General features: G+C 38.1%; 1 protein-coding gene across 7 annotated transcripts in view; it reads right to left on the reverse strand.

The window, feature by feature from the left end:
• Window positions 1-13137, reverse strand: part of apbb2b (amyloid beta (A4) precursor protein-binding, family B, member 2b) — a 256665-nt gene that overhangs the window by 101347 nt on the left and 142181 nt on the right. For 6 of the 7 annotated variants that reach the window (XM_048531985.2, XM_048531978.2, XM_059647319.1 and 3 more), the window contains 4 exons: window positions 10766-10974; window positions 8262-8321; window positions 3606-3691; window positions 3437-3497 (listed from right to left, as the gene is read on the reverse strand). In XM_048531985.2, the coding sequence (XP_048387942.1) occupies window positions 3437-3497; window positions 3606-3691; window positions 8262-8321; window positions 10766-10974 (416 nt within the window). The remainder of the gene's footprint in view (window positions 1-3436; window positions 3498-3605; window positions 3692-8261; window positions 8322-10765; window positions 10975-13137) is intronic. The other variant, XM_059647330.1, reaches the window with a different exon arrangement.

A 13137-nucleotide genomic window follows, 5' to 3' on the forward strand; every position in this document is an offset into this window, starting at 1 on the left:
ATACAATCATTGAATATTAAATTGAAGGGAAGGGAGCATAAAACAAAAATCTTGCTTTGAATTGTGAAACTCTATTTGCAGATTCTGAATCCTATCCTTCTCTACGTCTGATCTAGAATATCACTTCTGACTAACCATTCACTCCTCCACCCAAATTAAACATTCACTCCAACCAACACTATTGCACAGTGCCAATAGTAAGTACGACATATAACTGCAGCAACTTGACAAGTTCAAAACTCTTTTTTGAGCTCATGACCTCTACCACCTAGAAGGACAATGCAGTTGACATAAAGGAATAGTATCAGCTGCAAGTTACCTGCCAAATGACACAGCATCCTCACTTGAAATTATATTGCCAACCATCAATAATGCTTTGTTAAAAAGCTGGAATTCCAAGGCAAACAGCATAATGGGTGCACAGTTCTTGTTAGAAATAATACTGCTCCTTGGAGACTCATCAGATCTGTTACAGGTGGAATTCCTGGAAAGCCTGAAGATGCCCTGAACTGTAATACCCACCAAATTGCAAGGTTGGGGTGGACTGGGGAGAAGTCATGATAAGCCCAATGTCTCAATTAGGTTTTCTAGTGTCAGGTCAGGCAGCATCTGTGGAGAAATCAGAGTTAACGCTTCGGGTCAAGTGACCCTTCCTCAGAACGTGAGGAAATAAATCACTTGACCTGAAATGCTAACTCTAATTTCTCTCCACTGATGCTGCTAGACCTGCTGAGCTTTTCCAGCAATTTCTGCATTTTCGCAGTTTTTTTTTGTCTAGCACCAGATCAGCTTTGATCCATACATAGTCAAAAACATCAAATGCGAAGGTGCTCATGCTATGTCAGCTATGTGAGCATGACATTTCACCCTTGTTAACTGTGGAAAAATGCAAGCATTCTGAGCTATCAATTTGATGATGTTGTTAATAGTACTGCATATTTCTCTACTACCTTTAGCAATCCCTTTGCCTTTTGCTCTGTGAACTTCTCCCATGTATTCTACTTGTTCTTCCTCCCCCATTTTCAACAAGATAAAACCCAGCATTTTTCCAGCCCCCTTCAGTTCTAAAGAGTCATACTAGACTTGAAACATTGTTTCTTTCACCATGGACGAAGCCAGACCTGAGTTTCTCCAGCACATTCCATTTTTATCTCATAATTGTATGTTTTGGGCTGTATGTTTTGAGGTGGAATGAAAAGGGGTCATGTGACCTGTTCTGAAATCTGACAGCAAACCTGAGGGTTTGCGTATCATAGATTAAGAAAGGACCAGACTGTTTGACTGGAAAAATGGTGCAAAGCATTTACACTTGGAAATAATGGCAACAGCTTGTCGATTAACCATTGAGATTAAGAGACTCCAACATTCCAGACAGAAGTGTTGACAATATTGGGTTGTAAACAGTTGAAATTAAATTGACAATTTAAAGTATAAGATAAAAGAGCATTGGAGTCTCCAATATAGCTGATTGTCATTTCTACTTGGATACGAGAACCGCCTTCAACACCATAATTGAATGGACCCCTCAAATGTTAATTCTGAACCTGTCTCTCTATCTGCTCTGCAGCTGTGACACTGTACTCTGCACTCTGTTCTGCTACTCTGATGCAGTTTGTACGGTGTGATCTGCTTGTATAGCACACAAAACAACATTACTCACTGTATCTCAGTACATGTGACAACAATTAATCAATTAGTCATTCACATTATCATGGATATGGTCTTTGAAAGGTAAAGGATCTATAACATCCCCAAAAATGTAAGACAAGGTAAGTTTCTTCGGATCTATGTGAAGGCACGCAGCTATGGACAGAAAGACACAATGGTTCACCAAAGAGTAATGTGTGTGGGAACTTGTGCTTGTATTAAAAAGGCCAAATTCAAAAGGAGTAAACTACAAAGATAGTGTTTCATTGAGACTACTTTTAGTCTTTTCTTTTACAATAAAAGTCATGAAACGTGAAATCTTGCCAGGTCACACTTTTAGTTATTAACTGGAAGTTCAAATTTATTTTTCAAAACGTTATTGATCTCTATGGAGAACATAACAATATTGATCCTGACAAAGAATGGTTAAACGCTGGATACTGGAAATTTGAAACAAAAACAGAATTTGCTGGAAAATCACAGGTCTGGCAGCATCTGTGAAGTGGAATCAGAGATAACGTTTTGGGTCCTTCCTCAGAATTGGATATGGTCTTTCAAAAGGTAAAGCATCTATAATAACCCCAAATACTTAACAGTAGGTTAGTCTGCCAGGATCCAGGTGAAGGAGTGCAGTTCTGAAGAATAGGTTAAGCCAGGCAAAAATAAAATGATCCTTTTAATTTAGATTCACAATATCAGTTCCACAGTGTGTTGTTGTTTCTCAGAATATCACAAAACCAAGAAAACTGAGGCATCATGTGGAGATCAAGCATCTCCCCGCAAAGCTAAACAATGGGTTTATTCAAACAAAATCTCTTTCAAATAAAAGTGCAGATAAATGTATCCTCTGCCATTGTATTGGAAACTTCCTATGTTGGTTCATGCTAAATAACAAGTGGAACATCTCAGAACTGAGTTGCCAGTAAGAAATGAAAATTACGCTTATTGTGTTTGGAAAGAGAGCTGCTAAACAGTGCCACTATCTTCAAAAGCAATTTTACAGGCAGAAAAAAACAACTAATCAAAGCAATGAGGCAAAGCTATTTCTTTACACGTTATGGTACATTTAATGTGCAACAAAACAATTCTTCAAAAAATCATCTGCAGAATGCATAAAGATTCATCTTGCTGTGCATCTTTTTTGAAAAGTTTTCCCACTTGAAAATCTTAGAGGAGTAGACATGAAGATATTTATCCACAAGTTATCAATGGAGAACATCTACTACTCAAAGTCACATGCTTCATTAACTCTGGAATGCTTGCTTGAATACAAAATCACATTTAGAAATTGCTACAGATAGCACCAGATCCAAATCAGCATGAAATGTCTAAATGACAAAAAATAATATTTTGAATATCAGCTCTTAATACTTGCACTGATATCAAAGGAGATTAAGTGGGCATTTCCTGATAATAGGCTGAATTGGGTTCAGTCTTGAGATCCAAGGACATTCCCTCTGTAAAACTGTAGTTTTGCATCACTAAACATTTAGATACGCTGAAAGAAATTAGAGATGGTATTCCCAGGCTGTGGCATATTAAAGCATTAGCAGATAAAGAATAGCTACATGGGATTGCGCACATCAACAGAAAATAACTGAACTCCCTAAACAGTGCAATGGTACAATTTCAAATACGCAACACTTGTTCTTTTCATAGGAAGATCAAAAAATAAGACATTTTGTAATCATTGTGATTTATTTTTGAATTGTGAATTGTATCTGAATCATGCGCACAAAGTTTGACATCATAATGTGTGAAGAAATGGATGTAAACCAACAGCACTGACCTTTGCCTCTGGGTCACTGTTGATAGTACAGGAACCATCTTCCTCAGCCTGTGGTACTGTTCTATGGAGGCAATTGGAAGTATCAATACTTAAACAGAAAACAATGTAAAAATATACTACTACACTGCAAATCTCATTGGATCAATACTTTTAAAACATTATTCCGTACCTCAGTTTTAGAGAAGCATAGCGTAGAGTTGCTCCCTCAAACTCTTTCAGACTTGGATCTGGATTTACAGTGGCAGCATGGAGATCCTATGAAAAGAGAACTCCCTCTTAATTTTACGAAAATTCCAATACAATCCTGAGCCATTTGAAAAGCATTACGGCATTTTTAATATTTTAGGGTTAGTTATACACACGCCAAGAACAAAGTTACTCGCATCGGAACAGAACCCTTTTCACAACTAAGACATTTCAAGGTCATCAACAAGAACATCAAGAGCAGCACATATCGAATAGGAAAACCTTCAGAAAGGCATCTTCAAACGAACTAGGATTTTTCTTTTCAACCTTCCACATCAACTATCTTTCTGACCTCTCTAAATGAGACAACTAATTTAGTGCCAAAGAGTTGTTAGTTTTATACTTTGACTCATGGTCACTAGGCATATATAGATCCTCATCTTTTCTGCTTTGTTAATCAATAATGATAGGTGACTTCAAGTGTAACAGGAGTCTGAATTGGATTGCAATCTGAATTGCAGTAATGAAAGGATAGTCCAATGACACACTGTGCTACACACTGACAAGTTCCCAGCTCAGAGTGAAAAGGCTCCACTTCATTGTGGGGTTTTCAAAGAAAAATAGACAGAATCATCAAAGAGCTCTAAATTGAGAATCGACCGAACTAAACCAGCCTCTGGTGGTCATGAATTTACAAAGTTCTAAGGCTGCTTACAACAATGGCATTAATTGGCATATCTCACAACGGGAGTCCCCAAAGCTGGTGAATGTGAGAAACAGAACAATTCACACTGATGCAATTGGGGTATTTTTCTGCAGCTTGTGGTCAGTTCATCCTGCTGCAACAGGTATTGTGCCTTGTCCAGAACTGAGTACACCAGTTTAAAGATTAATGCTCAACTGTTGAGGGAGAAGAGGAATGCAGAGTAAAGAAAGAAAATGAACGGATGAGAAAAGAAGCCAAAAAAACAATTACGAAGGCAAAGAACCATGAAATTAAATTATCCAGGAATATAATTCAAAACAGTAAGACATTTTAAAGTCATATCAATAAAAAACGAAGGCTCCGATGGGAATAGGATCATTAAGGGGCAAACACAGTACTAGCAGACAAAGACAGAGGGAAGACATCAATGTTAAATGATTATTTCACTTTAGTATTTGCCAGGGAGATAGAACAGGTAGATATGACGTTGAATGATGAGATGATAAATGAGATAAATGCATTACAATTTTTACTGAATAAATTAAACAAATTCAAAGGGCAAAGCTCCTACTATTTCTAGAATACCACCAGAAATGTGGAAATCTATCTGGAAAGGCTTGAAAAGCTTAGTTTCTTCTCTTAAAAGGATGATGGGTGACCCTAATAGAGGAAGTATAAAGTTTTGAAACGTGCATAGAAAGAAAATACTTCCACTTGTGGGGAAGAATATAATTAGAGGCCATGAATATAAGACAATCACCTATTTTTCTTCTTGATAGGATGCAGGCATCACTGGATGGGCCAGCATTTACTCCTCAATCCCAATTGTTCTGGGGAGGCGCTGTCGAGTAGTACCTTGAACCAAGGCAGCTCTTGCAATGTAGGTACACTGATAGTGCTGTTTGGAAGGGATCCCAAGATTTTGACCTCATGAAGGAACGTTGTCATATTTCTAAGTCATGATGATGATGAGTGGCTTGGAGGGGAGCCTGTAAATGGTAATCTTTTTCTGCCTCTGCTGCCCTTCCAGGTGCTAGACATCATAGATTTGGAAGATGATGTCAAAGAACCCTTCGTGAATTACTACAGTGCATCTTGAAATGGTCCATACTTTGCCACTGTGCAATGTTGGGGTGGGAGTGAAAATTGAAGGTGGTGAACAGAGTACCAATCAAGCGGGCTGTTGAACAGTACGTATTTAAGGGGAATTTAGACAATCAAATAAGGGTGAAAGGAACAGATGGTTACAATGATAGATTTAGAAGAGACAGGAGTTGGCTTGAGTGCAGCCTAAACTTCAGCATGGACAGATTAGGTCAAATGGCCCGCTCCTGTGTTTTATATCCTACCTAATTTGGAGGTGAAATAATCTATTTCTCCAAAATATATAAAATCAGATACAGTGCCAATAGATAAGTGACCATAGATGTTATTTTCTTCTGTGGACTGGACTAAACAAGAGCAGCATTAGGAAATTAATCATGTCCTATCTAAACCACTTGTGATTGGTATAAAACTCATCTCCTCAAAGACAAAAGGAAGTATAAAATGTACATATGGCACTGACCTTTATATTTGGTCCATGCTTTAATGGACAGAAACTTGAGTAACTAGAAATCAGCATTATAAATGCTGTAAAATTTAAGTGAATCCCCACTAACTCCTAGGAACAAGGAATTAGCCATTGAGCCCATCAAACTTGCTCTGCCATTCAATAAAACCATGACTGATCATTCAGTTCAGCTTCATTTTATCACAATTGCCATATTCCTATGCATCACTGGTATTTGGAAGGGTATTAATCTCGACCATAAATATATTCAATGACTGAGCCTTTTGCAGGACAGAATTCCAGAGATTCACAGACCTGTGTGGTTTACCCCTTTGCTTTGAAATTATGTCCCCTGGTTGTACAGTCTCACTCATTTCAGTAGGAATAACAGCAAAATAGACTATTATTTAAATGGTGAAAAATTGCAGTAAGCCGCTGTGCAGAGGAGCCTGGGTGTCCTTGTGCATGAATCTCAAAAAGTTGGTTTGCAGGGGCAGCAGGTAATTAAGAAGTCAGATGGAATATTGTCCTTCATTGCTAGAGGAATGGAGTTATAAAACAGGGAGACCATGCTACAGCTGTATAGGATGCTGGTGAGGCCGTGGAGTACTGTGTACAGTTTAGGTCTTCTTACCAGGGAAAGGATGTACTGTCATTGGAGGGGGTGCAGAGGAGATTCACTAGGTTGATTCCACAGTTGACAGGTTTGGCTTATGAGGAGAGATTAAGTAGACTGGGACTGTACTCATTGGAATTTAGAAGAATGCGGGGGGATCTCATAAAAACATATAAACTTATGAGTGGAATAGATAAGATAGAAGCAGAAAGTTTATAATGCAGATAGAGAAATAGCCGAGTAGCTAAAGTATCTGTCTCTGCTGTGGAAGGATTTGGAGATCCAAATGACAAGAGAGAATGAGGAATTGAAGGACATCAGTATGAATAAGAAGATTGTGTTGTAAAAGCTAATAGGATTTATCATTCTTATGCTAATAGGCTATGAAGAGTAGGGTACAACAAGGATCAATACTTGGGGCTATAAATCACTCAGATGTAGTAAGAACTGCAGATATTGGAGTCAAAGACGATATGGTGTGGAGGTGGAGTCCTGACCCAAAACATCAACTTCCCTGCTCCTCTGATGTTGCTTGCTGTGTTCTTGCAGCTCCACACTGTATTGTGGATCCCATCTGTTCACAATATAAAACTCACGTTTAAATGTTGGCACCATGTATATTATTTCTAAGTTTGCAGATGACATAAAGCTAGGTGCATATATGTGCTGTGAGGAAGGTGCAAAGTGGCTTCAAATGGATTTGGACAGACTTGATGATTGACAAGAACGTGGCAGCTAGAATATAAAATGGAAAAATGTGAGATTATTCACTTCTCAAGAAAAACGAATGTTCAGAATATTTCTTAAGTGATAAGAGGTCAGAAATATTTAGGAAGTGTAGATGTTACAAGGGCACATGGATGCCGTTGCCACAAAAGCACTGAAGGCTAATATACAGGTGCAGTAGGCAGTTAAGAAGACTTATTGTAGCTCAGGTGAAACAAATCGAGTAGAATTCTGAAACTATAAAGAGAATCCACAACATACTGCTATTCATTAACTCAATTAGTTTGAATGTTCATCAACAATATTTAGCTTTGAAGTTAACATACCAAGGCCTAAAATTATGTTAATTATTTTGGAAACTTAGGAGCTCAGTACAAGTCAGTTAGCTGTAAAAATTAGTTCATATTTGTTTTATATTGTCTCATGAACAGATTTTCTTATTTCTTCTCGAGCTTCAATCTCAGTGCTGAATTTAAAGTGGACCCTGAGGGACAGTGACACACATACGCACACACAAAGAACATCAACTTATTTCAAATCCCAGATGGGGAATAACACTTTGGCATCAAGTCATTTTTATTTGAAATATTTGTCACAGCACACATCCATGAAAAAGAACAGGTTAAACTTTTTTTGCATTTAACATGGTGGTATTCTTCTAATCCCCACTGTGAAAGGCCTTTGAGCAAGTCACAAAACACTAATATTTGTAGTAACTGGTTTGCCCATTCAAGGCATGGCAAGGTGCCAACTGTCATCGGAGCAAATGCAGAATGTGTTAGTGAGCCAAGAGAGCTGCATGACATAAATTAGAAGATTTCATCCCCATGCAGTTAATCATGTGAAAGTTTGAAAATTTTCAAATTCTACCTTTGGAGAAGTATTTTTATCAGGTCTACACTTCAGTGCTGTGTCATATGATTTTTATCTGTTGATTGGAACATATGCTCAACTCCATTTTAGAAATTAAGCTTTATTAGAATTAAAATCAATCTTTGTTAAAAATAGACTCTCTCATTACAATTCACAAAATACTTGCCTTCCAAATGTCACTATTAATCTTTCCACCATTCAGCACAGCAAAATCAGTCCATGGTTTCTAGACAGACATTAATCACAGACGGAAGAAATACAAATGCACAAAAACAGAAAAAGGACAATGTTAGTACAATAAAGTAGTTAGTGGGTCAGTTTCTAAAAGCTACAGGAACAATTCTTCTACAAACTACTATTTTTAACGATGAATTGGTTAACAATTTATCATGTTTCAATCTCAGAAACAACTCTGAACCAAGCATGTGCACAGACACAAATACAAGCAATAAAAGGGGGAGAAAAACCTGCATTTACACCCTGTCATATCTCTTAGAAATATCTTACAATGCTTCACTCAAGGAGCCATCCTGCCATTACACAGGCTCAGGTTATAAGGAAGATGTGGTACCTGCGGGTTAAACAGACAGGTGTGTCACCTCTGCTGCAGACAGCAAGATCCAACAACCAGCAATGATGTGAATTATTGGTTAGTCAGTTTTTATGGCATTGGTTGAAGGAGAAATGTTTGCCAGCAAGCTAAAAGCATGCCATTTATTGGGTTAAAATTAATTAAGGCTTAATAAAAGGCACAGGGGTAACAATGTACAATTGCACCCATTTAACATAATATAGGTGGCACTCAAATATTGTGCTATTATTATTCCTGGCATTATTATGCTATGCAGTCCAGCATTAAACATTGCTGGAATTGGCTAGAACCACAGATTAAGAACAAGTGGCAGGAGCATTATGAGGATTCAAGACTCTAGCAAAAGTTATGCATAGGCCCTCAAAAGCATTTATGATATGGCAGGCTACATAAATACAAAATTAGGCAAGCAAGCAAATAATTTCCATATATATTGGGACAGCCAAGGAGTACGTGATTCAAAGGTGGTGAATTCTTGAGTGTCTGCAGGATAGTTTTCTGCAGCAATGTGCCCTCAAGTCGATGAGGCAGTATATCTTATTAGATAAGATGATCAGTGATGGGTACTCAAATATTAATTTAATGTCTTTTTTTTAATTTGTTCATTGGGTGTGGGTGATGTTGGCTAGGTCAACACCTATACCCCACCTTGAAACCAGTGAATTTTTTTACCGAAAGTGAAATACTCCAGGCACTCGACTGAAGCCAAGCCTAATGTAGCAGCAGCATTGAAACGTACTTCATGAATTCTTGTCGCATTTGCAAAGAACTGCTTTCCATGTGGTGCCTTTATCCTGAAATTTCTGTAGCGTAATAACGTTTCCCTGAACATCACTGCAGCAAGAAATTCGGACAAGATAGCAAACCCCATATGGCTGAAACCCAGAGACTTGGAGACAATAAGGACAGCAGATGCTGGAAGCCAGAATCTACAGGTGAGAGGCTGGAGAAGCACAGCAAGTCAGACAGCAACAGAAAAGCAGGAAAGTCAATGTTTCGTGCCTGACAAAGTCCTGACAAACAGTTTCAGCCTGAAATGCTGGCTTTCCAGTTCCTCAGATGGTGTCTGACTGAAAGCCAGTCCTGAAAACCACCTTTCCACGCAGCTGTAATCTTTTTGAAACATATCCATGGGATCATAGAGGAAGATATCATTGAGTTGAGGTTAAATCAAGGAGGGTCAGAAGAGATCTTCTTTTATATTACTAGCTAACTTACTCTCAATTTCATCATCTCCCCCATTTAATGCTTTATTAGTTAGCTTCTGCTGGTTTATAAAGGCTTATCAATCCTCTGGCTTCCCACTAATCTTCACCACACAGTATGCTTTTACTTTTGCTTTTATACTGTCTGACTTCCCTTGTTAGCCATGGTTGCCTCATTCTCCCCTGTTTTTTCTTCCTTGGGATGAATTTCTGCTGTGCCTCCCAAATTACCCCCAGAAACTCCTGTCATTGCTGTTCCATCATCTTCCCTGCTAGGTTCCCCTTCCAATCAACTCTGAATAACTCCTCCCTCATGTCTATTTTTATACATTTACTTAATTGTAATACCATTACATCTGATTTCAGCTTCTCCCTCTCAAACTACAGGGTGAATTCTGTGATATTATGATCACTGCCCCCTAGGGGTTCCTTCCCGTTAAGCTCCTTAATGAAATGTACCTCACTACACATCACCAAATCCAGAATAGCCTGCTTCCTAGAGACCCATTACCAACCTGATTTTCCCAATCGATGCATACGCACGATAACAGAAATAGTTATTTTCTTACATTCTTTCATCCTTTGCAGCAGACTGCTAGAAAACCCCTAGATAAGCACAGGAAGGAGAACTGGCAGCAGCTATCTACCTCACAAGTGGCTGGTATCCAGACCTTTATTTACAAAGTTCAGAAAACAAGTCACCCTTTCAACCAGAGTCTGCATGTGTGATACGCAGAAATGGTGGCCGATGGAGAGAATGATAATGAGAACAAAATGCCTTACCCTGCGACTGCACACTCGTTTGATTTTGGATAGGATAGCAAAACAAAATGCTCACAAAAATCAGAAGTTGAAGCATCTAAAATGTGTTACCTCATTTTCTGGAGTTGGAGAAGGAGTAATGGAACTCAATGATTCTTTCTGTGTGTCTGAAGCCTCAGTTGATGCAGATACTGGCCGCTCCCATTGGGTGGTGCCTGTTGGTATATGCCAATAATAGATGCCAGCCACATCATTGATCTTCTTCCATCCTGGTGGAAGATCAGGATCAGTCTGAAATGATTGATCACTCCATATGTCTGCTGGGAAGTAGGTTTGAAAAAATAAATTAAAACACTGATATAAACCTTTCAGTGCCACTTCTAATTATTAAAATAAATCCAGGTTTTGAGGCTAATTAGTGTTAAATGGGTTTATATCTGGATTCTTAGAATAAAAATCAATACCCTTTGGATCTTAATTTTCATTTGATTCCAACACACACAAAGAAGACAAGACAACAACAATTTGAAAATAAATCCTCATCCCTCAAAATGACATGACCGGCTTACCCTACTGCCAGGTCCATTTGATGAGTCTGCTTGATGAATCATAATATAATTCAATTGCTTTTGATCCCCATTACAAACTGTATTTGCGTTGCTGACTGCACTCTCTTTTCTGGCCATTTTCTCAAGATTAACACGAGAAAGCAAAACTATGGCATCCTAAGCTAAATTTCAAACAATATCCTATCATCTAAACTGCAGACCTCCACTCTTTCAACTGCCTCTGGTGCTATCCAGTGCTGAAGCACTCTGCTTTATGTATGTCTGAGTTCAAATTAAATCATGCTCTTCACAATGACCATGCAAATTCCATGCCACTTGCCCAATGTTCATTACTTTGTTCACCAATAACAGTTCCTTGGACTCTGAAGCATTGGAGTTAAAATCATCAAATCCCTCAAAGAAGTTGTTGCAGTCTTTCTCTGTAACTTTCAGAAATCTTGTATCCTCTTCCCAGTCTGTTCTTCTGAGTATCTGCTCCCTTCCCCATTCTTCAGCATTTCTCGGATACTCCCTCACCAGACGTATCTTGTCTTCTTGTCCCACCTTCTGAAGGCTTTATATTTCAATAAAGCTGTTCTAGCTCTGTTGCTAACTGTCAATCTTTTACCTATTCATACATTTCCTCCTCACCTCTGAAATGCCTCCCATGTTTCCCATGTTCTCTGCCTCAGGTGTTTCCGGTGTTTTTTGATTCAGCTTATACACAATGCAAGCTAGCTACTTAGCAACACTGAAATCTTCCAAAATGCTTTACTGTAGATGAAATTCTTACTGAAGGGTAGTCAACCATCATAATGTCAAGAAACATATCTGCAACCATTCTGACAGATCAATAACCAAATACCTTCAGCAAGTTTCCCACTAAAGGACAGAACTTTTAACTCTTCGTAAACGTGCATTTACGTAGATAACAAAGAGCTTCAAGACAATAATAGTTAGACACTGAAATATCACAAACAATGACCATCTTGCTAATTACACAAAAGCTGCATCTCAGTCGCTAATACTCTCATCTAGGAGTCACAATTTCCTGGTTAAAGTCTCACCTGAGAAATTGAGTCCAAAATTGTCAACATTCCAGTATAATACTGAGGGAGCGCTACACTGTCAGAGGTACTTTAGATCAGTAGCTAAACCAATGCTATATCTGCCCTTCAGGTAGATGTAGAAGACACTGGGAGCAGGACAACAACGGCTGTGCTTCAAAAGCACAGTGATCACAAAACATATTTTCTAAATACAAGACTTTATTATATCTGTTTTGAAAGTAGTTATCCAGCTTATATAATGTTGGGGTGACATAAATTAACTCGATGAGTAGTTTTGTTATTTATCAACTTTGACAGATAACACAAACTGTTTGCAGCTGGTAAATAGTGATGTCCACAACAGTGTAAATGATTGTGATAGAATCACAGAATATTTCGTTGATGGTTTACAGCTAATTTCCAGGGAAAAAGATCCTGTTAGATTACAATGTAAACCTATTACTGGATATATAACTAGTAGGGCTGATTTGAAAACTTTTTGCTCAGGTAATTGCTTGGTGGTTAGAATTTGAATTGGAAACTTGACTGAAGGCATTTCAATTTTCAAATACTAATTTTCAAAAGATAAACAAAAAGCTTATTTCCTATTAATTACATAATAAAATACTTTTTTTAAAATAAAGAAGCATTCTTGCCCAATAAACACAAGTTTTAAAAAGCCCACTAAGCCTGTTTTTGAAAATTTGAAATTTCTCCACAAGTCTTTGGCTTTGACATTCTTGAAAGACTTGGTTGAATTTGTTGTTTGACTGTTCTTTGACAGGACACATCTCATGTGATCTGTAAGACACAGCCCTTTCACTTGCTTCACATGACGCTGTAAGAACGTAAAACACAAAGTAACAGCATTTACTTTGACACTTTG

The sequence above is a fragment of the Stegostoma tigrinum genome, chromosome 1, assembly GCF_030684315.1.
Source record: "Stegostoma tigrinum isolate sSteTig4 chromosome 1, sSteTig4.hap1, whole genome shotgun sequence".
Taxonomy (NCBI): Eukaryota; Metazoa; Chordata; class Chondrichthyes; order Orectolobiformes; family Stegostomatidae; genus Stegostoma; species Stegostoma tigrinum.